The sequence below is a fragment of the Panthera pardus genome, unplaced genomic scaffold (genome assembly GCF_024362965.1).
Source record: "Panthera pardus isolate Hobbes unplaced genomic scaffold, ASM2436296v1 HiC_scaffold_12, whole genome shotgun sequence".
Lineage (NCBI taxonomy): Eukaryota > Metazoa > Chordata > Mammalia > Carnivora > Felidae > Panthera > Panthera pardus.
The window spans coordinates 48413459-48440040 of NW_026526677.1; the positions used below are offsets into that span (position 1 = coordinate 48413459).

The window sequence follows — 26582 nt, forward strand, 5'->3', positions numbered from 1 at the left end:
GATCCATATCAAGCTCTCAGGGTGGTCCTGTTGACTTCCTTTCCTTCCATGCGAAGTGACTGGAGAAGCATTCAGTTCTGTTACACAGATTAGGTGGAAATCAAACTGCATAGCTTTTCCAAAGAAATCCTCTTTACAAACATCCTCTCTTTTCCATGCATTTTATACCTTTGACGTAGGTGAGCAACCCAATGAATTCTGTTATCAGTTTCAGGTATTCTTCTTCAGATATTCTTCTTTGAATATCTATAGGTTGATTTGTCTTGGGACTTGCTTTGCTCTTCTGACCTCTAGCATATAGTGCTGGATATGCCTACAGGCTTCAACATTCCTTCCCACATCCTTCTTTCTGCCTTCCCATGCTCAGAGGCTAGAAAGTTAAAACAACAGTTCCCCTGCAGCCAGGATACTAAGTTCAATTAAGAGTCCTCCAATGAGACTAAGAAGACATAAATAGGATGGAGAGCATCACCCCACTGCCATTTTGTCTTGGCAATCAAGGTCATGAGCACCTGAGTATAGAAAGCTAGAGGGGCAGCTGATCTCAGCTTTTCAGTGGCTGCTTGCCACTTTCCTGGGTATTAAGAGGCAGCTGTGATGCTCATGGCAGAGTTGACAGAAGAGGCATCAGCTCTGTGATCCCAGCTCACAGCCACAGCCGTCCATTCTTGAACACATTAGTTCTGATGGTAGTCCCTAACTCTAGCTACACCAGCTCTTCCAATGATTTGGAAAGCACCTAACTCCCTACGCTAAATCCTTGCATGCTTAAAATATCTAGACTAGTGTCTGTATCTATATTAGTCTGCTCAGGCTACTGTAACAAAATACCACAAATGGGTGGCTTAAAAACAGAAACATTTGCTCACAATTCTGGATGCTGGAAGTCCAAAATCAAGGTGTTGGCAGGGTTAGTGTCTCCTGAAACCTCTCTCCTTGGCCTGCAGGTGGCCAATATCTTGCTGCCCCTTCACATGCTCACCCCTGTCTGCATATACACCCGTGATGTCTCTCTTTGTCCCCTAATTTCCTCTTATTATAAGGAAACCAGTCAGATTTTATTGGGGCTCACCCTATCATCCTCATTTTAACTTAACTGTCTCTTTAAAGACCCTCTCTCCAAACAGTCTCATTCTGAGGTAGTGACTGTGTCTAGAGTTTTGATATGTGAATTTGGGGGGAGACACAATTTAGTCTATAACACTATCCTTCCCTGAAACCTGACTAATATAGATAGATAGATAGATAGATAGATATAGATATAGATATAGGTATCTCAATGTGTCTGTCTATACTTCCAATTTAACATCCTTTAACAAACAAATGAACAAATAAACATGGCAGGGCTTCACAGTAAAAGTTCATCATTAAGTCACTTTCTTCTCTTTGTAAATATTACTAAATTCCCTTTCCAACCTCTCTACCTTCTGGCCATTTTTTATTCTGCAGTTCTTAAAGAAGGCAGAAGAGACCTTCTTTATTAGCTACCTGTTTCTACTTACCAATATTACCACAAATTTAACTGCTTAATACAATACATACTTATTATCTCATAGTTTCTATGGTTCAAAAAACCAGACATGACAACTGGACCCTCTGCTCAGGGCTTCAAAAAGCTGCAATTAAGCATCAGCCAGGGCTCTGTTCTCATCTGAGGCTAGCCTAGAGAACAATCTACTCCAAACTCACTCAGAATTCAGTTGGCAGAATTCTGTTCCTTGTGGCTGTAGGATTCCAGGCTTAAGTTTCACGCTGCCTGTCAGCCAGTGGCCACCTTAGCTCTTAAAGGCTGCTCACAGGTTCTTGGCACACGGAGTGTGGCCAACATGGCCATTTGCTTCCTCAAAGCCAAGAGAGCAGTTAGCAAGATGGTACGAAAACCATATGCAACATAATCAATAGTCACGTACATTCCACGATTTTTGCTGTATTCTCTTGGTTAGAAAGAAGTCACAGGCTACACCCACGCTCAGAGAAAGGGGATTACACAAAGGTGGGAATGCCAGAAGCAAAGTTCATAGAGGTCACCTTAAGAGCCTGCCACAATTCATTTCTGCTTTCTTCCCTCTGTTAGGGTATCTGTGATTAGGAACCTGAGCCTATCCAACAACCACAAATATAGGGAAGGGGCATGGGGCCCTCAATCAGAGCAAGTACCTCTTTTAGCATACACTCCTGCACAGGAGCTGTCTGAAGGCAGAGAGCCCATCTGTCTTGGCTGTCCTAGGTCTAAGAGTGGCAGAAGAATTCAGGCTGTGATGAGACCCTGAGCTGCCTGAACGTCTCCTCGTTGCTATTCCAATCTCAAAGGAACCCCCACACAGACAGTTACAGTTCTTTGCATTTCAACAAGCCCCCAAAGGACCCAGCATGCTCCTCTGAAGCAGCCCTTAATACCTTAATACATAGGACCTCGTTCCTCTGAAGGGCCAGGACCTTGCCCATTTTTCTTTTTAAGTCTTCACAGTTCTGACCCAAGGTCAGGCATATGGTAGGTGCTCAATATACTTTAGGAAGAATGGATTAACTCCACAATTTAAAAACAAATGACTGTGAAATCAGAACCTAAAGAACTTGGAGAATTTGTTAAACTACTAAGAAAATGGAGTGAGAGCCATATAACAGAGTTCTATTACTCAGATATAGAAAGGTGGCCAGAATAGATTAATGAAAATGAAGTTTCATGTGATTATGTTTTTTAAAGAAAAAAAATAATATGTATTAATAATGATAATAACTGGCACAATGATTATTGTCCATGATAGTCTACATTTTATTTTTCTATCGTGTGTGACATTTTTCTATTTTGATTTAAGACAATTAAAAGGATTATATAGGACCCTAGGAAGCCAAATGTCTCCTCAATTAATCATGCCTCTTTTCTCTGTTTTTTTTTTCCCCCTGTTTTTATATGGTTATTATGCTGATAATTCAGGGAATTCCATTTAATTCAACAAACATTTGTGGAGGGCCTACCACGCGCAAGGTATTAGACATTAGACAGAGTGTCTCACGATCCAGTGATGGATAAGAGCGGGAAGGTGAGTGGTGTAACAGTGTTGTGACATGGCTTTGCAGCTGCTTGAATAGCCATATACACAGCAGGTTGATAAATAACTGGTTGTCCACCAGCAGGAAGTTTCCCATGCAAAGTCACAGTTACTCTTCATATACCCTGCCCTCGTCAACATTTTTATCTATGACTTCAGTGAAGAAGATAAGCACAAAACTCAGAGTAATAGCTAAGAGCTAAAAGAAGCATGATGCAAAATAATCTGAACAGCGTGAAGTTCAACAAGAATCATTGCTAAGTTTTGTATTTAGTTTCAAAACACCAACAGTACAAATTCATGGGGATTCTTGGCGGTAATTCATGTAAAAAAAAAAAAAAAAACAACTGGGTTTTTTATTGACCACGGATTCATTATGAGGCATTAATGGAATGTGGCTGATAAAAACAGAGGCCAGGGCAATTCTTGACCACAGTCATAAATCTAGTGTGCAGATAAGAGGCTGACAGGTCAATCCTGTTCTAGTCAGATCACACTGGAGTCTATTTTCACTTGTAGGCACTCATTTCACTGTTGGAACAAGGCATCCTTAACCCATTTTTGTGAAGAAGTATTTTCTCACATTCTTGTTCCATCCTGGGTTCTCACACCCCCCAAAAGCAGTGTGCTAAAATGGGATAATGAGGTCTACTCTTGTGACGTAGCAAGGTTACAAAGCACTGATGTCACATGAACCAGGTTTCTTACACAGATTTCAGTCATGCCAGCTTTGTGTTGACTTATTCGTTTATTGCAGCCTCCTCTCCGTAGGGACTCAGGCCTAAATCTGGGGATGATGAAATGACCAGAAATCTGACTTACAACCACAATGTGTGCTCCAAATGACTCCTCCCTCCTACTACAGTCACAACACAACCTTTGTCCTTGAACCAGCTGCCCTGCCTAGATTCTTATTCTTCCTGTAAAGACCCTAAGGCACGAACCTTGCCAAACTCCTATAGGAGTCTACATCCACCATTTAGTTTGAAAACTGAGATCCCTGCTACTCTCTATAAATGTCTCCCCTCCCTTACCAGCAATCCCTCCCAACTCTGGCTTCCCATGTTCTCCAGGCCTGAGAATTGGGAGTGTGCAAAAGTGTAAGGAGGTAAGTAGGAAAAGGAGGAGAGAAAGAAGTAAAGAGATTAACCCTGACCCCAAAGATGGGTCTTTTTTGCTATTGCTCCAACAAATCATGGTTCTTTCTTTTCTTTTCTCTTCGTCCCAAAACCCCCTTCAGTGCACATACCTGCCCAGGGGCTGAGGGAATCCCAGGCTTACAGAACCTACTCCCTCCAAAAGAGTTGATCCTATAACTAGAACCATTCCAGCAGGGCCACCTCCCAGTCCAGGCAAGATGCCAAGGATCTGCTGAGCCAGAACTTCTTCCTTATCCTCAACAAAGGCCTGAGAAACTATGGTCTGTCCAACTAATGCCCTTGGGCTAGAGGTGTGCGTATCACATCTATAAGTCAGACTTTGTGTTCAACACTGTGAATGCTTTATCTCATTTAATATCTGTGGTAAAAAAAAAAAAAACTATGCTGTGATGTCTTGGTTAACATATCTTCCAACTGCAAGAACAGAAAGCTCTACTCAAAATGGCATCAAGTGATGGGGATTATTGGTTTACACACTGGAAACAAGAGAAGTGGAACAGGCTTCAGGGTGGGTTGATTTAGGAGTTCAGCAACTTCTTCCAGTAGTCCTGTTTAGCATGTCTCCACTCCAGGAGCTTCTTGGTGGCTCAGTCGGTTAAATGTCTGACTCTTGGTTGGCTCAAGTCATGATTTCACAGTTCCTGGGTTCCAGCCCCACATCAGGCTCTGTGCTGACAGTGTAGAGCCTGCTTGGGATTCTCTCTCTTTGCCCCTCCCCTGCTCTCTCTCTCTCTCTCTCAAAATAAATAAATAAATTTAAAACAACAATAACAAAAATATCTTTCCACTCTACCAGCCGCAATAAGAGCTTCCATTTAGGGCTGGCCCCTGTTGCAGTCTCAGAGTGGCTTTCTGTTGCTACTGGAACCACATATATCCCCCATTCTTATCTAGCAGGAGACAGGGAACGTTATTTCTTTTTCTCCTGGAAGTAACCAGTAAACTTTGGCAAGCTCATTGGCCTGAATTAGGCCACACTCACCATTACAGCTGCAAAATGGAAGTGTACTAGGCCTGAGCCTTCAATAATGGAGTAGTCTGTTGGGCAGAGATGTGAATACCCTAACAAAAGTCATGGTAGTTACCAAGAGAAGCAGAACAGATACTGGAGAAGTAACCCCAAGGCTCTCATAGGTACACACTACATCAGTTTTGCTAAGAAGAAACTGAACCTCAGAGAACCTATGGAACTTTGTAAGTAAGGGAGCCAAGATTCTCACCCATCCCTGTCTGGCCCAACACCAGGATACCTTGAGGGATGAAACTAATGAAAAACTGGAATAGTCATCCTTCACCTTCAGCCTTAAGCATATAGGTGGGAAAGGGGAGCAGGGGCTTCATGAGACTGTAAGGATCTCAGCCACTGTGTTGGCATCCAGGAGTCACTGAATCAACCTACCCCACAAATCTGAGGCAGCTTTGAATGTGGGGACATCAGCTGGTACTATGCCTATCTTATCAAACGTCTATAAACTGAAGACAGATTGCAAATCTATTGCCCATGATGAAAAGTTCTAGAGCACTGCCTTCCAAGTCCATTCTGGGTTAAATCCATTTAACCTGGTTAAACGAGGCTGTGGTCTAGCCTGGAAACCCTGCCACAATGCATAACATTGCTCCTCCTGCAAATATCTTCCAAGTTCCAAAGGACAGATTTGCAAATAGACTTCTGGAGCACAGCCCCAACCACTGCTGGGAACTGCCTTTCTTTGACTTGTTTATTCGGGAAAGCTGTTCTGGACTTTCACCCAGCAGCTGCCTGGCAGGAGGTGACCTGGATTTGGCCAACAGAGGGTGGGGCCAGCAGGAGGGTAAAGCTGATAGCTACTGCTCAGTGCTAACTGGACACCAACCTGTACCCTGGGAAGGGAGAAGGGCAGAGCATTCATAGGCCATAGTACAGCTGGTCTCTGACAGGGACTTTATGTAAGGAGTGCAAGTCTCCCCTTCCAACCCCACTTCCACTTGGTGGAAGAAGGAAAGACAAGGTTGCATGCACTCATGTGGCTTGAAAGCCTTTTACAAGTTTTGAGGGTCAGCGAGCATAAATTTTCCTTTAAGCAGCTGATGTTTCTCCTTCCTGTTGAAGTCTCTCACAAGGCAGCATCATGTTTGAGGATCGTGGCCTGCGGCAGCTGCACTAACCTTAAAGAGTTCTGTGGTCTCTTTTGAGTGATTTTTCTGTTCCTGGTCCTGGCAAACTTATCCATTTTCTGACAATATTTAGAGTCTGATGTAAGTGTGAACTAGATAATGACCTTTAAAGTCATAGCATGTTGTTCTCTTTAAAGCTTTACTTTCTTCCTCAGAGCATCTGCAAAGTCCTCTGACCCCTCTGCATGGTCTCTTGGTGATTTCCCCAAGTTTCTGTCCACTTGTTGGGGTGGGGACTAGTGGATGATGGGCAGAACCTTCATGTGTCTTGGGCCATGAGGAGTTTCTGAGCCAGTTGAAACCATTCCTTATGCTTCAGAAGCTCTTGCAGCCCATTCTGAGATGCATAATACTGACTGGCTCATCTCAGGCCTATCTTTGTCTCTGGATATTTTTGGATCTTTCCCCAAAACACATACAAGAGCATACAACGAGCTCCCCCCATGAGTAGTTACTAGAACTTGGCTAACATTTCAAGCTTGACATGACTAAAGCAATACCATATCTGCAGCTTAACTTTAGGTGACTCACCAGAAGAACTATTTTAAACAAAATGTGTAGAGACTGAGATTACATTTGTTCTAGGAAAAACAGACTGAAGGGACAAAGAGCTAATATAGTGTTTTGAAATGCTCTTTTTAAGTTCATAGAAGCCCTGCTGTATTTTCTTGACAGCATGCTAGTCACCAAACACAACAGGAGGGGCAAAGATGGTATCTAAAACACTCAAACTGGGGCACCTGGGTGGCTCAGTCAGTTGGTTGGGTGTCTGACTTCAGTTCAGGTCATGATCTCACAGCTGGTGAGTTCGAGCCCCGTGTCAGGCTCTGTGCTGACAGCTTGGAGCCTGGAGCCTGCTTCGGATTCTGTGTGTGTGTCTCTCTCTCTGCCCTCCTCCACTCATGCTCTGTCTCTCTCTGTCTCAAAAATAAATAAACATTAAAAAAAATTATAAAACACTCAAACCACCACGTCCTGACACCATCCAGCAGGAGTGTATGTTCATCGGAGAACAGGTTTGCTGAAATAGCAATGGTCTTATTCATCTGGTCACGAGGGAGCCTCATAAACACCCTTGCAAAATAACATCTGTCAGGACAAGGGTCCAGTAGCCTCATGAAGGAAAGAGTTCACCAGGCATCTGTCCTACCTTATGGTTGTCTTCAGTTCTCCTGGCAATTACTATACCCTCTTCCCCACTCCAAAGTGTAGAACCAGACTAGGGTTTCTAGCCCTGACACTTGGGCTGGACCAGGTTTCTAGGGGAAGCAAGGGTTCAATAGGTACACAGGACAAAAGGCTCCTATGCTACTCAAATCAAGCACACAGGTAAGCACCAAACTCATTATTCTTCTGAGAAGTTGATTCCTTCCTGAAAAAACATCTGTGCCCTGAACACTATCAAGATAATCTCCAGGGGCACTACTGGCTCAGTTGGTTAAGCATCCCATTCTTGATTTTGGCTCAGGTCATGATCTCAGGGTTCCTGAGATCAAGCCCTGCATCAGGCTCTGTGCTGGTAGTGAGGAGCCTGCTTGGGATACTCTCTCTCCCTCTCTCTCTCTGCCCCTTCCCACATGTGTGTGTGCTCTCTCTCAAAATAAATAAAATAAACATTTTTTTAAAAAGATAATCTCCAGAAGACAAATACTGTATACTACCATATGATCTTACGCATATGTGAATCCTAAAAAAAGAAAAAGAAAAAATTGAACTCGTAGAAACAGAGAGTAGAATGGTAGTAGCCAGGGGCTGTGGGGAGGCTGAGAAAATGATAGGTGTTAGTCAAAGGGTATAAACTTCCAGTTATAAGATGAATAACTCTGGAGATTGAATGTACAGCCATGAGGACTATAGTCACCAATACTGTGTTATATACTTGAAACTTGCCCAAACAGTAAACCTGAAGAACACTCACCACACACGCAGACCCGAGAGGTAACTAGGTGAGGTGATGGATGTGTTCATTAACTTAACTGTGGTTATCATGTCACAATATAACACATGTTCAATCATCACACTGTATACTTTAAATATATATAATTTTATTTGTCAATTATGCCTCAATAAATAAATAAAGCTGGGGGGAAGGAAGAAAAAAAAAAAAGAACACCTAAAAAAGAGAGAATCTCCAGGAGGGGAGGAGAAGTTGAAATCACTACTTTGACCTGGTCCTCTGGAGTTTTCCTTTCTGCTTTGGGTCTCCACTTCAAGTTCCATTACCATCAGTACATGAGCCCCCTCAGGGAGATTCTACTATCTCTTTAGTAGTACGCAAGTCCCTTCCCTGAACTCTGATTTATACAGCTGAGACAGACCAGAACTTTTCCAAAGGCTTTACCAGATTCTAAGAGAGAACAACAGGGACATAAACAAGAAAATATGTGAAGCATAAACACTCAGGCTTGTGCAAAACATTAACAGTGGTAATGCTTTAGGAAATGAGACACGGAAGGAGGAATTTTGTACATTCTAACCTTCTTGTTTGATTTTTTCCACAAGAATTTTATTTAATTTGTGAGTAATACACATACATTTTGAAGCTTATATGGTATTAGTTTGGGTCCTACCATAGCATCCTAGTTGCTATGGGTAGTTGCTCTACCCACTGACTTTTCACCTTATTAACTCTGAGACTCTTTCTTCTGTTCCTTTCTACCCCCACCCATTCCTTCTCAACAGGACTCACAGACCTACTGGAAAGAACAATGGATGATAAGTTTGATCATTTATTCAATGAACGTGCTACCACATGCCAACTATCATTCCAGACACTGAGCAATAGGCAATCACATACTTTCCATGCCTATTAGTAACACTCAGATGTCTTTTCTCTTTGATAGGCGAAAGATCAAGCGTCATTTCCTTCCATCTACGAAGTCCCGGATCTTACTTTTTTTTTTTTTTTAAGAGGAAGAATAGGCACTTAGAATTATACAAAAACACACTTAATAGATTCATTAATCTCTGCCAATAAAAAGCTCTTGGTCAAACGAATTCTTAGAAGACAATGGAAAGGAACTCATTTACATACAAATGGATCTTCCTGGAGAATGCAGAGGAAAATCCCACTTTCTGATTTGGAGCAGCAACAACTACTAATATAGTCAAGACATCTCTGTGCTCTGGGTGCCTCTACTAAGATGACTAAGGACCCTTATCAGGCCCATCTAAGCATATGACTACTAACTCTTCCCATGCTCTTCACTGTGCTTTTCCCTCTGTTGATCTAACCTGAGCTCAAGAAGTCTCACCTGGACGTGAATCAAATCGGGCTACCTTCATTTTCGTAGGGGGCCCTCTTCCTTAACCTGCTTCTGTTTCCTCAAGAAAACATTTGGAGACATTACAAAGGAACCTCACCCCAAGGTTTACAGCCACCTCTGCTGAGGAAACTACTTCCCAACAGGTATTTCTGAGGAATACTACTCACTGGCACACCCCTGGGAGAACAGCCTGTGCTTGAGGAATTTGCCTTCAGTCTTGACTTCTAGGACTTCATGAGCCTGTGAAGAAAGGATTTCCAAACCTAAATGTCATTGGCCAAGAGCCCTGTATGAACTCCCTTGGAAGGTTGTCTGGGGTCAGTCAGGGAATCTGCCCTTCCCTCCTGCCCCCTACCTAGCTTATACCAAAGGATAGGCAGACAGGAATTAATGGCCAAAAAGAAGGAAGCCATGTGTGTGGCCCAACAATCCATCCTAGGAAGTGACAGACCAGATGGTATCCAACTACATAAACATATATTCTGAAATCCCCCAAATTCTTCAAGGCTTTTTGCTAAAATAAACCAATGCATAACCATCCTAGAATCATTTCAAGAATTTATTTCTAAGGAAGCAGCAGGTGGCAGCAAAGTTTCACATTTTTTACCCTTTGGGCTGGAATGAAAACAAAGTGTCATGGAATAGTCTCCTCATCTCTGAGTCAGCCAGCTGGCCCAGAAACTGGCACACTGCCATCTTGTAATGTGGAGAATATAGAGTCTTCTCGAGTGGACTCTGTGCATTTTGACAAAAGAACCCAAAAAAAGTCCCCCGCCCCCCACCCTCAAGCCAGATGCCTGCTTGGTTCTGTAGGTCAGATAGGACAGTGACTGCCACAGAGTGGCCAGATCACAGAGGCAGAAGCTGTGGCTGTGAGTCTCATGTTCTCTTGCCCAATGTCAAGGAGTTGCTCACAGTTGATGGGGAGGCCGCAGAGAAACCCAAGTATGATTAAGTGGAAATAGCCCTAAGAATTGTCTATTCACCTCACAGCATTTTCACCATCTCGTACAATATAAAACATGGGGTGAAACGTGTGGGTAGAGAAAGATAGGAGATTCAAGGAGTTTTCAAATCTGGTCTCTGGTGCACCTAGAGATTTAAGGACCTTACCACCTCACAGCCACTGTAGCTCTGGGCTCAGGAGCAGGCAGTGCCAAGATCACTGTCTGGTTTGGCCTCAAATGTCTTCCTTGCCTCAGTTTTGTGCTTGGCTCCTAACTTCAAATTGTGGCTGGAAAGTTTCCATTGCCACAGCACAGCACTAGAGTTTGGAACCCAAATTTTTGCTGAACTGTTTTGCAGAGTAAATCCAGCTTTGTCTTTAAGAAGTAACAGGCCAGTTTATTTCATCCCCCAATGGTGCTTTGTGCTCTCTCAGCCCCACTTTAGATTGAGCTGCTTAAATTCCATCCAGGGGGAAACTTTTTTTATCATTTAAAGGAGAGATGGAGGAGGGTGGAAATGTGGCTGAAGGATTTTGTGGAGTCACTATTTTTAAAGTTACAAAACTTGTTACAGAAAAAAAAAGACAAAATTCAAGACCTTGTTCCAAGATCCTAAACAGACTTTTTAAAAAAAAATTATTTTGTTTATTTTGAGGGGGGGGGGGGCAGTGGGAGAGGCAGAGAGAGAATCCCAAGCAGGCTCCACGCTGTCAGCACAGAACCCAATGCAGGGCTTGAACACACGAACTGTGAGATCATGATCTGAGCCGAAATCAAGAGTCGGACACTCAGCCGACTGAGCAACCCAGGCGCCCCTCCTAGACAGATTTTACAAACAGATATATTTATGGGTTTTCTTTTTGGAAGTGCAATTGACAGAAAAGTGAGTAGCTTTGGCTTTTTGTAAGTTACATAATTACATCTGCAGCATTAGCAGCTCCTGGTGATCAAAGAGAACATTCCTGAAAGGTGTAGTAGAGGTAGGACAAGTTCATTTATTTACATAACATGGGGCTTCAGCCCCAAGCACGTAATTTTCTTCTTTCCTGCAGAAAATGTTATCTTGTTCTGAGGATTTAAGGACATACTTCACAGCTCTCTGCACTGAAAGGGTCCTTCAAAATTATCTACGAAGGAAAACATTCTATAATTCCTTTGAATGTAATAAACAATATCTTTTGGGGCAACTTGCAGCAAATGTTCCAGAATTCCTATCAACATTTAATTCCCTCTCTGCATGTATGTTCTACACTCCCCAAATATGATGTTAAATCATTTAATGCAGAGAATTGACAGCACCAGGAAAATATTTGGATAACTGTCTGGAGTTGCCATTATTGGCTTTAATTATGACCTACTGGCTCTTGGGTCCTGCAGCAGCCAGAAAATGAGATCTGTATGCCAAAATATTCATTAGAATTCCCTTTTCAGTCATTGTTCAGAAAGAAAAGTTTCCTTCTGGCTCCCATCTTCATGCTTTTAAGTAAAGTCATTAATATGCCAGATTTTTTAAAGGATTGGTCAGAAAACAAGATTATGTGCATACCTTGTATTTTGCATTAAAAAACATCTTGAAAAGGTCAAACATCCCTTTGCTCTCATTCTATTACCCTGAAGAAAGAATTGTTTTTGCAGCCTTGAAGTTAGCTGGTACTATCCACCCAGGCCTCCTCCTCCAAGCTCTCTTGAAAAGACATAATCCTATAAGCTTTGTAACCGGATGTACTAGTGAAGCAAAGCTTGACCCTCCAGAGCAACTGATCAGAGAAGATAGTTTAATTCCTTCTGCTCTTCACTGCTCCTTTCTCACTGAGTATAAGATCTTAGAATGTTGTGTAAGGGAGGAAACTGAGATGTCATTGATTTCATCTCCTCATTTTAAAGATGATTATTAATCCAAGGTGAAGTGGTACAACCATTGTTTCAGCTTTGGGTTGTAGCATGGGGAAAGAGCAGGTGTTTTTTTTTTTTTTTTTTTTTTAATCAGAGCATCCTTGGTTGTTACTATTAAAAACAGCTGCCATTTAATGAGCATTTACTACACTGCCAGGCACAGAGCTGAAGCTGTCATATACGTTGTCCTCACAACAAGCCTATAAGGTAAGTAAATATTATTATCCCCACTTTATAGCTAATGAAATGGAGACTCAGGTTAAGGGATTTGCCCAAAATTACAGGGCTAGGTGGAGGAAGAATCCATGTACAAACTCAAGGCTGCCTGACTTCAAAGCCTATGTCCTTTATTCTTCCCCCATGCTGCCTGCTGAATGAAACAAGGCCAGAGTACAAATCAGTTTGGGCTCTCACATCACTTTAATTTTTCAAATAATGGGGTGAGGAAAGAGTCCTCCACAGTGATAAAGTAGAGAAGAATGCCTATATTCAGGCGGTCCCCAGTTACCAGAATTTGCAAAGATATCAACAAGAACCATATAGATGCAACTATTTCCCATTATCTACTTGTCATGTTTAACAGAACAGTTTACTCTGAAAGCTTTGAAAGACTTCCCAGCTTTTAATAAAAGTTGGATGATTCAGTGTTGACAATTTTTCTCTCATTTAATAGAAAATTGGTGGGGGAAATTCGGAATGAATGCTTATTTTGGGAAAAAAAAATATTTGGAGGATTGTTTTTTATGCTCCAGGTCATACAGAGCTGGGAGAGCAGATGTGGTATGAATTACGGAAGTTTATCTGATGATTGTCTACAGTGGCACAGATGATGGAGTTATTGCCTGGAAACGCTTGAGTTTTCCACTGAAACATGGGCTGGGAAAGAAACTTTGATGTTTTAGGAAAACTAATAAAGTTAAGATAAAGTTGGAAACTCATGTGTTAGACTAAGGAACATGAGATGGAGACATTCAGGGGAAACGTCCACATTTGTTAACCTAGGTGCCAGTGAAAACTTCATGTAAACTGAAACTTTACTTTCTCCCAATGAGACAAATCATTTACCTGGATTAGTTATAAGTAACCTGCCTCTTCCCTGCTCCCACAGCTCCTTCTCTCTGAAAATGAAGTCATTTAAAACCCTCTGTAGGTAGGTACATGCCTGCTCAGGAAGTCTTAAAGGAGCATCACTTCCATGTTGGGATTGTTTCAGTGTCCAATTTGCTCATTCACTGCTACCCTACTAATCCAAGTCAACATCATGTCTCATCTGGACCACTGCGACAGCAGTATATCCAGTGCCTGGAACAGGGCCCACAACAGAGTAGGAGCTTAAAAAAAGATTGCTGATTGACTGATTGATTGATTGATTGAATGACATCCTGCTTGCCTTTAATCAGTGACCCAGTGCTGGTTCCTTGACCCTTGTTGTATGCCTGGTATCAGACATGATATCCTATCTCCAGGACTAAAGCCCTGCCCTGTTCTCGCTGATCCCTCTGACAATAGTTAGAGCTGCCGTAACAAAAATGCCATAAATTGGGTGGCTTAAACAATTGACGTTTTCTCTCGCAGTCCTGGAGGCTATAAGTCCAAGATCAAGGTGTAAACTAGTTTGGTTTCTTCTGAGGCCTTCCTCTTGGCTTGCAGATGGCTGCCTTCTCACTGTGCCCTCACATGGTCATCCTTCAGTCTACTTGTTGTCTGTGTCCTAATCTCCTTTTTGTATAAGGACACCAGTCATACTCGATTAAGGCCCACACACAAGACCTCATTTTTCTTTAATTATCTCTTTAAAGGCCTTATCTCCAAATTACAGTCACATCCTAAGGTTCTGAAGGGTAAGACTACAACATATGCATTTGGGGAGGGGAAACACAATCCAGCCCATGACAAGCTGTCACAAGCATTGTCCTCTCTCTGTCTTCTATAGTTGGACATCCCTGAGGCCTGCCTATCTTCTGCTCCTATAATGCCTATTGCTGTGTTCTCTGCCATTCATGATGCCTCGTTACTTCCTACTGTTCCTCCTTGATGCCAGTTCCTTATAGCAAAACCATCTGTTGTCTGTTACCTCGTCCTGGGCTGGCCTTCTTCCCGTCACCTGCGGCTGGTGTTCTTGCCAAACACCTGTCCCTGCTGGCTGCAGTTAACCCTTCTATTTCTGGCTGTGTTACTGGATACAACCCTAAATCTAAAACTAACAACTAAAAAACTAAATAAGCAAACTAACTATTGGTATCAGTCTGTTATAATCACTGGGGTACATTTTTGAAATAGCTTAAGAGCGATAACATCTGGACTGAATAAAGTTAAGTGGTCTCACAAAGATAAAATTTTACTCAAAATCACACAATGGCATTATGCCCCACAGAGAACCTAGTTCAACTGGTTTGGGATGGGGCCTGATGAAGTTTCGGGGTGATGGTGGGGTTTGGAGCCAATGGCCAAGAAAGAATTATTGAAGTCATCTTTGGTGCAAAAAGGTGATTTTATTAAAGCACGGGGGGATGGGACCCATGGCAAGAAAGAGCTGCACTGGGGTTGTGAAGAGTTACTGGTTACATACTAAGGAGTTGGGGGAGGTAAAGTCAAGATGTTTCTTAAAGGAATTTCCATATGCTAAAGAGAATTTACAGATTACTGGAGGCCTAGCTATTGTTAAACTAAGGTTGCTTTTCCCTCTAGCAGAGCATTAACATTAAGACAGTAGGGATGGGGCACCTGGGTGGCTCAGTTTGTTAAGCATCAGACTTTGGCTCAGGTCATGATATCACAGTTTGTGGGTTTGAACCCTGCATAGCACTCTGTGCTGACAGCACAGAGCTGGAGACTGCTTCGGATTCTGTCTCTCCCTCTCTCTCTGCCCACCCCCCTGCTCATGCTTTGTCTCTCTCACTCTCAAAAATAAATAATAAACAAACAAACAAACAGAAAAGACAGTAGAGAGTTCCTGGACTTTAGGCTATCGATAAGATTGCCCTTTTTTTTGTAATCGTATCAGTTTAACCATTTGTTTTCTGTCCTTTCCTTTGTTCTTGGGCAGCCAGGAGCCCCTGAGAATATTATACATATCCTACCTTGGTGGTGGGGGTGGGCAAGGTGGGGGGTTGCTAGCTTGTGCTTGGCCCTCAGCTTGCCTTCTAGTCCCTCATCAGGGCTTGGGGTCAGTATTTTTTTTTTTTTTAACCTCTTCCAAGTGATTTTATTTTATTTTATTTCAATTTATTTTTAAATATTTTATTTTTAAGTAATTTCTACACCCAACATGGGGCTCAAACTCACAACCCTGAGACCAAGAGTCACCTACTCTCCACCAACTGAGCCAGCCAGGCACCCCTCCTCCAGGTGATTTTAACGGGCAGAAGAGGTTAAAGATCACTGCTTTAACAGGAGAAACAAACCCATCCAATTCAGACAAAAACTAGAGCACAAGAGTGAAAGTAGGCTGGGAGATCCTGTCCCACGTGTGACTTGAGAATATAATGCACTGAGTCTTTCAGTGTCCGGTCCCACCCAAATACAGAGGTGGGTGACTCACCCTATATCTCCGGCACCCATTTGGTGTAAAGTGCCCACCCTTTGGTCTAAGAAGCTGGGGGTGACTTCATAATGTCTTCTACCACACAGAGCAACCAAGATGGAGCTCAACAATGACCGTGGGCACAGGCAAGCATCACTTCTGCTGGGCCACCTGAGTGTGGCTGATGATGAAAGATACTTCTCCCCCCACACCCCCACCTGCACCTGCCCTGCAGTGGTAAAAAACAAAACAAAACAAAAAACAAAAAACAAAACACAAAAAAACCCAACCAACCAAACAAAAACACAGCTAATGAGGCTCTTCAGCGCAGCAACAGTGGGACTCACTCAAAAGGCGGATGAGCTCCAGGCATTGATCAGCCTCCACAGGCTTCCTGTGGCTGACTGGCGGCAGTCTCTGGAGGGTGCTGTCCTCTTCATGGTGGGGCTTTTCCCCAGGCCTCCCTCCAGCCTCCTAGGTACCAGCCCTCCCCCAGGCCAGAGGATGCTTGGGTGAAAGGGCTTAGTCTGGCACTCTCTCTAGACTGTTTCCAATATGTCCTTAGGGCAAAACCCAATCCCTCAGGCTTCCGGGCCTTCCTTTTGATTCTCAAGGGCTTTTTCTTCTCTCAACAAAACCTGGTTCTCTGCAAATTAAAGGCTTTGGCTTTCAAAACTATTGTTCATGATGTGGGCTTCAAGAGGCTATTTTAAAAGTCAGAAAACTGAACATTGACTGTTTTATTCTGACTGTTTCTTTCTCTTTGCATTCCGGTTGTACCAATCCTAATTCTCTTCCAGGCAATGCCTCTGATTTACTAGGGAAAAGGTCAAGTGGAAAAAGTGTAGCAAAGAAAAGCACAAAGATTAACAGTTCAAGATACTCTGTCTCTGTAAGAAATACTACAACATTGACCACTCCGGGGCCCCACCCGACCCTGACAAGTGAGCAGGCCAGGATGTTCTGGCTGAGTTTACACAAGCACAGGGAAATGGAGAATCAAGATTTATCTTGATAATAAAAGTTCTTTTTTTTTTTAAATTTTTAAATGTGTATTTACTTTTGAGAGAGAGACAGAGCGTGAGTGGGGGAGGGGAAGAGAGAGGGAGACAAAGAATCTGAAGCAGGCTCCAGGCTCTGAGATGTCAGCACAGAGACCAACCCAGGGCTTGAACTCACAAGCCATGAGATCATCTGAGCCAAAGTCAGATGCTTAACCGACTGAACCACCCAGGCACCCCTTAATAATAAAAGTTCTAAATGTGAATTATGAAAACATTGTTTTCTTCAACAAGTCGATGGCATGAAAACAAAAGGGAGAGGGGTTGCTCAAGATTAAAAGAAACTTTAGAGATACGACATTCTTATTTGGAGTCTGTTTTGAAATAACCACTGTCAAAAGACATTTTTGAGGCAGTAAGGCAAATTTGATTATGGAATGGGTATGAGATGATACCACAAAATTACTGTTAATGTTAAGTGCGACAATAGCATTTGGTTATGTAAGAAAGATTTTTTTTTTAAACAGATGTATATAGAAGTGTGTGTGGGGGTGAAATGATATAGTGTCTGGACAGTAGACAGGAGAGTAAAGAAGGAAGGATGGAAGGAAGGAAAAGAAAACCAGGTTCTTTGGCAAGAAACAAAAAACAAAACAAAATTGGGATAGATGAATTAAGCATGGCAAATTCTTGATAAGTGTTAGTTTATATGTTTATTTTATTTTAAAGAGATAGAAAGAGAGAGAGAGTGTGCAATCTGGAGAGAGTGGCAGAGGGAGACAGAAAGAATCTTAAGCAGGTTTCATGCTCAGTGCAAAGCCTGATGCACAGCTTGATCCCACGAACCTGGGATCACGACCCAAGTCAAAATCAAGAGTCAGACGTTCAACCGACGAGCACTTAGGAGCCCCAATTTTTATTTTATTTTTAAGTAAACTCTACACCCAGTGTGGGGTTTGAACTCACCACCGCAAGATCAAGAGTTGTATGCTCCACTAACCCAACCATCCAGGTACCCCTGATAAGTATTAGATTTTGACAATAGGCATATGGAAGTTCATGTTATTATCTCTATTTTTTGTGTATGCTTGAAAAATTGCATAATAATTTTTTTAATTGTAAAACTAACACAGGGAGAGATGGACTGAGCAATAGAAGAGAATAAAAGGACCAGAAGCAAATTCAAGTATTTAGTGTTTAAGAATTTAGGGAGTGGGGGGATTGGTTAAATAGGTGATGGGGATTAAGAAGTGCACTTGTGATGAGCACAGGATGATGTGTGGAATTGTTGAACCACCATATTATACACCTGAAACTAATAGAACACTGTGTTAACTAACTGGAATTAAAATGAAAACTAAAAAAAAAAAAAAAAAAAAAAAAAGAATTTATTATATTACTGATTTGCAGGCAGATGAACTCTCTTCAAATAAAATCTGACATAGAGCCCCAACATATAAAACAAAAAAAGAATAGGACTGCTCCATCTGAAGCTGCAGTAGGAATCTGGCTCTTTTGCTTCCTCTTTGTCTCCCCAGGAATCTACAGAAATAACTCAGGAAAATCCTGTGGCTCTATAGAACACAGCTTGAAAACCTCTGTAGTATATGCAAAAGGAAACCTCTCAAATCCTGCAGAAAATGCGTACTACTTAGTATATGTACTAGGCAACTGGCCAACGATTTGGGAGAAAAGAAATCAAGTTAAATCCCTACCTCACATCATACACCAAAATAAATTCCAGTTGCATAAAAATATTAAAAATACAAAATGAAATTACAAAAGTGTTAGAAGAGAGGCATATGGGTGGCTCAGTCGGTTGGGCACCCTACTCTTGATTTCGGTTCAGGTCCATGATCCCAGTGTCACGGGCGGGATCAAGCCCTGTGTTAAGGTCTACACTCAGCATGCTTAAGCCTGCTTAAGATTCTTTCTCTCTCCCTCTGCCCCTTTCCCTGATTTGCGCCACATGCTCTATCTAAAATAAAATAGGTGTGACTGGGTGGTTCTGTCAGTTAAGTGACCAGCTTCAGCTCAGGTCATGACCCTGTAGTCCCTGGGTTCGAGCCCCACATCGGGCTCTGTACTGACAGTTTAGAGCCTGGAGCCTGCTTTAGATTCTGTGTCTCCCTCTCTCTCTGCCCCTCCCCCGTTCACACTCTGTCTCTCTCAAAAATAAATAAACATTTTTAAAAAATTTTTTAATTAAATTAAATTAAAATAATTAAAAATAAAAGAAAGCTCATGCTCTCTCTAAAAAAATAAAAATAAATACATTTTTAAAAAGTGTTAAAAGAAAAATAGGCAAATATTCTAAAATACACAGAAAGACCCTAAGGAAACCAAGAAAAACAGAAATTATAGGGGTGTCTTGGTATCTCAGTCACTTAAGCATCTGACTTCTGTTTAGGTCATGATTTCATGGATTTGAGCCCCATGTTGGGCTCTGTGCTGACAGCTCAGAGCCTGGAGCCTGCTTGAGATTCTTTGTCTCCCTCTCTCTCTGCCCCTTCCCCACTTGTGCTCTCTCTCTCTCTCTCAAAAGTAAATAAACATTTTTTAAAAGACAGAAATTATAAAGGGAAAGATTGGTAACTTTGATTACATAAATATCTATAAGTTTTGTATGGCAAAAAAAGCACACTCCACAAAAAGGAAAAAAAGGAATGTGCGAACATGATGGACTTTAATATTCTTAATCATTAGGTAGTATTTCAAGTCAACAGGAAAAAACAAACACTCCAACAGAATAAAAGGATCAAGAATAGATATATATATATAGATATATATATCTATATCTATATATATCTATATAGATATAGATATAGATATAGATATAGATATAGATATAGATATAGATATATACAGGGGTGCCTGGATGGCTCAGTCGGTCAAGCGTCCGACTTCAGCTCAGGTCATGGTCTCGCAGTTCGTGAGTTCTAGTCCCGTGTCAAGCTCTGTGCTAACAGCTCAGAGCCTGGAGCCTGCTTCGGATTCTACATCTCCCTCTCTCTATCTCTCTCTCCCCCTCCCCTGCTCATGCTCTGTCTCTCTCTGTCTCTCAAAAATAAATAAATGTTAAAAAAAATTTTTTAAAGTATATATACATATATATATGGAGAAAGAGAGAGGGAATATAAATCATCATAAAGATATGTTAAAGAGGGTTCCTATGAAGGAAATGGAAAGGGGTATGGATATTAAAGGAGAAAAAATTAAATAATTAAAATAAAACAAGAGAGAAGCCCAGAATAGACTGGTAATGACAGTTTGCTTAAAATTGAGGAATATGTTTAATTCAGCTTCCTGCACTTGAGTTCAATTTGTATATAAATGTATATGTATTATATATATAAATGTCCAAAAGGGTATATACTAAGATATTAATAGTAGCTATCTCTAGGAGTGGTATGAAAGGTGAATCTTTTTTCTTCACTGAATAAATATCGTATAATAAGGAAAAGGCATTTTTTTTTTTTTTATGTTTCAAAAACTCATCTTAATACTCAGAAGTACTTTCCTGCTATTGGATAAATGCACAATAATCTACTAAATTCAGCCACCTGTGTGATCACAGTCATTTTATTGTTTTTCCAGAATGTTCCAAAATAGCTCTGGAATAAGATCAGTGGGACCACCAGATAGCTATCTAGCCTCACCCTTCATCCCATGCAAATGGAGATCAAGCCTCCAACCCAGCTTTGGCAGAAACCTCCATAGGACCCAGGATAACGAGGCCTTCTCCTTGGCTGAGGAAAGGAGGGGCAGCCTTCAACTTACAGCAGTCAGCTTACAACAGTCTCTGAAAAGCTGCCTTGGGCAACAATTGCCAAAGACAAAAGGTTCCACCTCAAGAGTGGAAACTCTATTTGTAGCTTTGTAGACACAGGTGTTCTTACAGGCGACTAAAGACCTACAGAGTGGGACTGTGTTTGGCCAGGAATAGCTCAGAAGGCCTTCCCCTCAGAAGCCAGCTCTTGAGGCCTTCAGGGTATGTTCTAACTATATTTGGCAATTAAAACCAAAGAGGTCAGTGGCTTAGCTCAGGGGGGGGGAAAGCTATTCCTGATTTATAACCCCTGCTTCAAACTAGGACCAAGAATTTTAAAACTCACTTCATTTATTTATTTTGCACTCACTGAGCATACCACTAAAGACGTTTTCCCTTCTAGTCCTACCAGCCTCATGTAAATCTTCCAGAACCACAGGTGTAAATCACCTACCCAAGCCATCTTCATATTAGAGGACATTTGGGGACACCTGGCCCAAAAATCCAAATGTTAAAATTATCCCACTTACTCTCCATGTATTTGTAGCATTAAAATAGACTATAGCACTTGGGTGCAAATTCAGACTCTAGCACTTACTACTCACTGTGTGACCGTGGCTAAATTCCTTTGTGTCTCTGAGGTTTAATTCTCTTATCTACAAGTAGAGATAATAACATCTATTTTAGAAAGCTGCTCTAAGAATTAAATGAGATAGGGGTGCCTGGGTAGCTCAGTCGGTTAAGCATCCAACTTTGGCTCAGGTCACAATCTCATGGTTTGTGAGTTTGAGCTCTGCATCGGGCTGTCTGCAGTCAGCAAAGAGCCCACTTTGGATCCTCTGTACCCCTCTTTCTCTGTCCCTTCACTGCTCGTGCTCTCTCTCTCTCTCTAAAATAAATAAACCTTTAAAAAAATCTTTAAAAAAAAGACTTAAATGAGATCAGGTGTACAAAGTGGCTAGGAGAATATATGATACAAAGCGGGTGCTAAGAAAAGAATCTGTTTCTATCCTCCCCCATAACTCCCTTCCACTCCTGTTCAGCCAAGGTGTTTGGCTTCTCAAGAAATTGCCCAGTATCCTTCGTCTGATTACAAGTGGATGGTACCATTCCCACAGCCAGCAACAGTAGCTAAAGATAAAAGTTGTGACTACTCAGCTGAGGACATGTCGAATCAGCTCACAAATGACTCATCACTGTTGATAAATGATGTGTTCTTGGCATTAGGAGGCCTTATCCTGACAAGCTTCAACACCTTATGAAAAAAATCCAGAAGGTAGGTTGAATGGCTCACAGAGAAGGTCCCAGGGGTTGATGGTGACCTTCAGTCAATTCTGAACTTGTACCACACTGGTCATAGGAGGGTCTTCTGTCTGTTCGGACACATCTCCAGTCACAAAGTTTTCAGTAGTGAAGGACTCCAGCCGAGCAGCTGCCTTGTTCGTCTCTGAGCTGAACCATCTCCTTCATTGCCTTGGATTCCCTTAAGGGAGTCATAAGACTCCTTGGGCTAAAGGCTAGATGCTCATTCCCTGCTCAGAACAGCCCTAAGCTAGTGTCCAACCTGCCTTTGGCAGCTTTGTCTCCTGCCTGAAGTCCTGCCAGGGTGAGGTTTGGCTGGAGGGTTCTGTGGCTGTAGGACAAACCTTGGTTCAAGGAAAAGGGTATTTAATCCTGAGCCACTGTCTGCGAGGCCGAAGTGTTTGCTACTCTCTGCAGCTTCTATAGCCCCTTCAGACCACCCAGAACCACTCACTGACACAGAAATTCCATGGCTGGAATTTTTAGTCACTCCTTCATTCATACATGCCCTGTACCTTTTACAATGACTGGCACAGAGTTCTCTCTGAATTTTTATTAAAAGAACCTTGATGACAAGGATGGTCAGTTGCTGCATTTGTAACCTTCTCAATTTTGACGAACCTCACAAAATTAAGATAAAATAGGACAATGAACTGTATGAATACTGACACTATTAATATGGACCCCAGACCTAGGACTGATCTCTTTTGCTACTGTATATACAGGTTTTTTTTCTGAAAGTAACTATCCCTGGCCCCCAGGGTAGCAGGTGTGGGGGATGGGCTAAATGGGTGATGGGCATTAAGGCAGGCACTTGCTGTGATGAGCACTGGGTGTTATATGTAAGTGATGAAACACTAAATTCTACTCCTGAAACCAACATTACACTGTATGTTAACTAACTGGAATTTAAATAAAAAATTGAAACAACAAACCAAAAAAAGAAAAAAAAAAAAAAACAGGAAGAAGAAGAAAAAGGCAAAAAAAAAAAAAAAAAAAAAAAAAAAGAAGAAGAAAAAAAGAAAAGGGTGTAAAAGGTCCAGGAAAAGGCAGGCTGCTGGAAACATTTCCATTCTCCAAACTCAGATTTTTCTCCACCAGTAAGGTTTCTGAGATCACCTACAAACATCAACATTTCAGCCATGCTTTGAAGTGGAAAGGCTAGGGACACTTGCTGAAAAGGACAAGCAGTTGATCTCCATCCTGGGTTCCCAGCACGTCGGATGAGACAAATGGGGCAGGGAACTCAAAATCAGGGGTGCTTCCTCTTATCCTCCCCTTCTGTCCTGTTCCCAGGTCCTCTGACCTTCTAGTCACTCACTGAGGCTTAGTGTCCACCTTCTATCACCGGAACGCGGGTCAACCTTCTAAGATGATAAAGCTAGGCGGAGGAAGGAAGGAGGGAGCAAAAGGCAGCCTGGAGAGAAGTGGAGAAAAAAATGAAAAAACCTGGGGAGGAGGAAGGAAGAGGAGAGCGGCAAGAGAAGGCGGAACAATGAAGGTCTCAGGCCGTCAGAGGCGCACGATTCCGGCGGCACGTCCGTCCCGCCCGCCTCCGGCCAGCAGCTGCACGCTGCGCAGCGTGTGGGCGCTGAGTCACGGTCCCAGAACAGGGAGCCGCCGTGCAGGTCTGGGGGGGGCCGGCCCTGGTTGGCATCTGCAAACTGTTTTTTTCTTTCCTCTCTCATTAGGGCTGTGTGCTGACTCCCACGTAGGAGGACTTATTAAACCGCACGTACCGCCTGACGGCCCTCGGGTCGTACCCCGGCTGCCGGCTGGGGGCGCCACAGCCTCGCTGATGAGCCCGCCGGCTGGCTGGGGCACCAGGCCGGCAGAAGATTGGGGTTACTGGCGTGGCTGCCGGATTCCCGGAGCAGTGCGAACATTTTGCTGGAGTAGCTTCTAACTTTTACACCGCGGCAGCCCGGGACAACTCCTCACTTAGAAGACCTCGGAGACCACCCTAACTCTCCGAGGTGCGTTTTCTTTTTCGCACGGGGTTCCGCGAGAAACTCCATAAAATCTGGGACTCTGTTGCGCAACGCAGAGAGTCGAGTCTCCCCTCTGCGCTAGGGCTCATCCTACCCAACCCGGCCCGGCCGCCACGCGAGGCTGCGACTTGAGGAGCCTTCGCGAAGCCCGGACCCGCTCGCAGGACAGGCGCTCTGCGCGCAGCACAAGGAGAGCAGCGCACGGGACAGCTCCGCCCGCGCGCGGACACGGCCGGCTCGCGCTGGAGCAGCCGTGCCACCTTCCCACTCTAGGCGGCTCCCGGACGCGCCAGGACCAGGGGAAACGTCTCTCCCAAGACTCGTCAGCCGAGAATTAATCAGCATCGAGATAGTTTATTGATTTGCTATTTCGCATATCACCCATTTTATGTAATAGATATACAGAGACACGGTGCTTCCTTCTTCCACAAGAGGTAATCAGTCTTGCACGCACACGCTCTCACACATTCCACGCAGCAATGTTCCATCTCGCTCAGACATTCACGTATTAAAATAAGTGGGGAGGGGGGCAATGCAATTGCTTTAAAATGCCCTTAATACAATATATAACGTACAAAAATATCTCTATATTTGAAGTTACAAAAAAAATCTTGACAGCAACGAACTTAAATATTGATAGTTACCTCTATATATATAACACGCATTGCACTTTTCCTCGCTAGGTTTTGGAAAGTTCAAGTAATAGTGAGGCTTGCGCCCCGGTGGGGTGACAGTCCCCCGTGAGAAATCAGTTTGTGGGTAGGCACGGCAGGGACTCAGACCCCTGCCCCTGGCCTGGGTGGAGCGGGGGGGGGGGGGGGGCGGGGGGGGAGGTCTCAAGCATCTGTATCTCAATTTTTCTCCTCTCCGTAAGTCTGGCAGACACTCCCTCGCATTCTTCTGCCCCCACGGGGCACCTGGGCCCGATTGGGAGGAAGGGAACGGTGCCTCCGAGGAGAAGGGGCTCTTGCAGAGCCAGGGCTCGCCGCTGGACGGTGCCTACCGGACTCCTGGTCTCTGCAGGGCTGTCTCAGCCCGGTCTCCGTCGGCTGAGGAGCTCGGTTCTGGGAAACCCTCAGCCCCCAGGGGAAGCCAGCGGGATGCATACGCGCGCCTGTTCGCTGCTGCCACAGGCGCCTAAATCTTAAGGAGGGTGTCGAGCACCTGATGCACCCGGGAGGAGGCCGGAACCGCGCGTGCCTGTGGCTCCAGGGACAGAGTCCAGTTGGGGCCAGTCTCGGGCAGGGAGCGCCGGCGCCGGCGGCCGTAGCCCTGGGGGCTAATCTTGCTCCTGGGGGCGACGCCGTCCTTGTCCTTGTCCGTGAACTGGTAGATTTGGTGCGCCAGTTTCTGCACCGTGCACGTTCCGAAGCGGCAGCCGAAGCTCCGCAGGCCCTGGAAGTTGTTCATGCTCTGGCGGTAGCGCTTGACTCGGACGCGGGCGGCGTCCGGACTGCTGGGGAAGGGAAGGAAGGTAACATGAGACCCCCATCAAGCAGGGCTTTGGCCTCAGCCACCAGGAATCCGAGCCATTCAAGGACCAGAGGGAACGGGAAACTGCTACCGCGGTCTGAACTGCCAGACAGCCCTGAAGATCCCCAGGGCCAGGGTAGTGGAGGAGAGTTCCCCCTTGCCCACCCCGCTTCGGCGCAGGGCATAGTTACCTGGCCTGGGGGTTGTGAGTGGCGACCTTCACGTCCTGGGGCCGAATGAGAGTCTGGGTTGGCCCGGCCTTCACGTAAGTGAGCCCTGTGGGGTAGCTGCTGGACACCCGAAGTTCCCTCTTGCCACGACTTAGAGCCCACTTATTCCATCTAGAAAACACAAATAGACTCGATTCGCGTGCGTCCAGGCGAGGTCCCGGTCCAGACGGGCTCCCGTTCACTTCTAACCCCTCGGGACCGACAGCCAGTTTCCCTTGTCTCCCAGGTACAAGGACTGAGGAGGGAGCTGCTTGCGACTCACTTCTTTCGGAACTCTGACGCCACGTCGAGCCGAGCAGTGTCCGCGCCCAAGAAGGCCAGGGAGCCCAGGTACATGAGGGCGACGGGAACCAGCTTCATGCCGGCGGCGATGTGCAAACCCTGGAAGGAGAGAGGGGCCGAGCGTGAGCACTCCGCCTGTAGCACGGCCCGGGCGGGGCACGGAGGACGTGTGGGGGCCCCCCGCTCGGGCAGGCTCAGCCCGAGCTCTGCCTGGCTCAGACGCTTATCTCGCCCGGGCGCAGAGAGGCGCCAGCTGCATTTGCACCCGCCGGGCGGGTGACGGGCCCCTCAGAGGAGGCCTTTACCTAGCGCCAGGCTCCCAGAGGTTCCCTGCCCAACTTCTCGTTATTTGGCTGGCGGAGTAGAAGGGAGTGGGTCTCTGCAGTTCCAGCTGTGTGCACGGCTGGACCCAGGATATAGGACGCAACCCGCGAAGGACCTTCCAAAATGGGTTGTACCCCTCACCCAGCACTCCCAGTTTCCAGCACTCTAAAGTCCCTCCCCCCACTACCCGCCCTCCCACCCCCCCCACCCCCGCTAA

General features: G+C 44.2%; 1 protein-coding gene across 2 annotated transcripts; it reads right to left on the reverse strand.

The window, feature by feature from the left end:
- Positions 1–24390: 24390 nt before the first annotated feature.
- On the reverse strand, positions 24391–26130 carry ADM (adrenomedullin). 2 transcript variants are annotated; one of them, XM_019456296.2, is made up of 3 exons: positions 26022–26130; positions 25721–25870; positions 24391–25509 (listed from the first exon to the last, which is right to left on the reverse strand). In XM_019456296.2, the coding sequence occupies exons 1-3, from the start codon at positions 26117–26119 to the stop codon at positions 25194–25196; spliced, it is 564 nt and encodes a 187-aa protein (XP_019311841.1). In that variant the 5' UTR covers positions 26120–26130; the 3' UTR covers positions 24391–25193. The 2 variants fall into 2 exon arrangements, with proteins under 2 accessions (XP_019311841.1, XP_019311839.1); XM_019456294.2 differs by having other exon boundaries at positions 24391–25512.
- Between the last annotated feature and the right edge of the window lie 452 nt (positions 26131–26582).

Bases quoted from the DNA above. Each gene is read 5' to 3' on its own strand.
- ADM (XM_019456294.2), bottom strand. From the start codon at position 26,119: ATGAAGCTGGTTCCCGTCGCCCTCATGTACCTGGGCTCCCTGGCCTTC. The intron at 25,871-26,021 runs GTGAGTCGCAAG...TGTGTTTTCTAG, and splicing joins GCGTCAGAGTTCCGAAAGAA to ATGGAATAAGTGGGCTCTAA. The intron at 25,513-25,720 runs GTAACTATGCCC...TCCCTTCCCCAG, and splicing joins ACTCACAACCCCCAGGCCAG to CAGTCCGGACGCCGCCCGCG.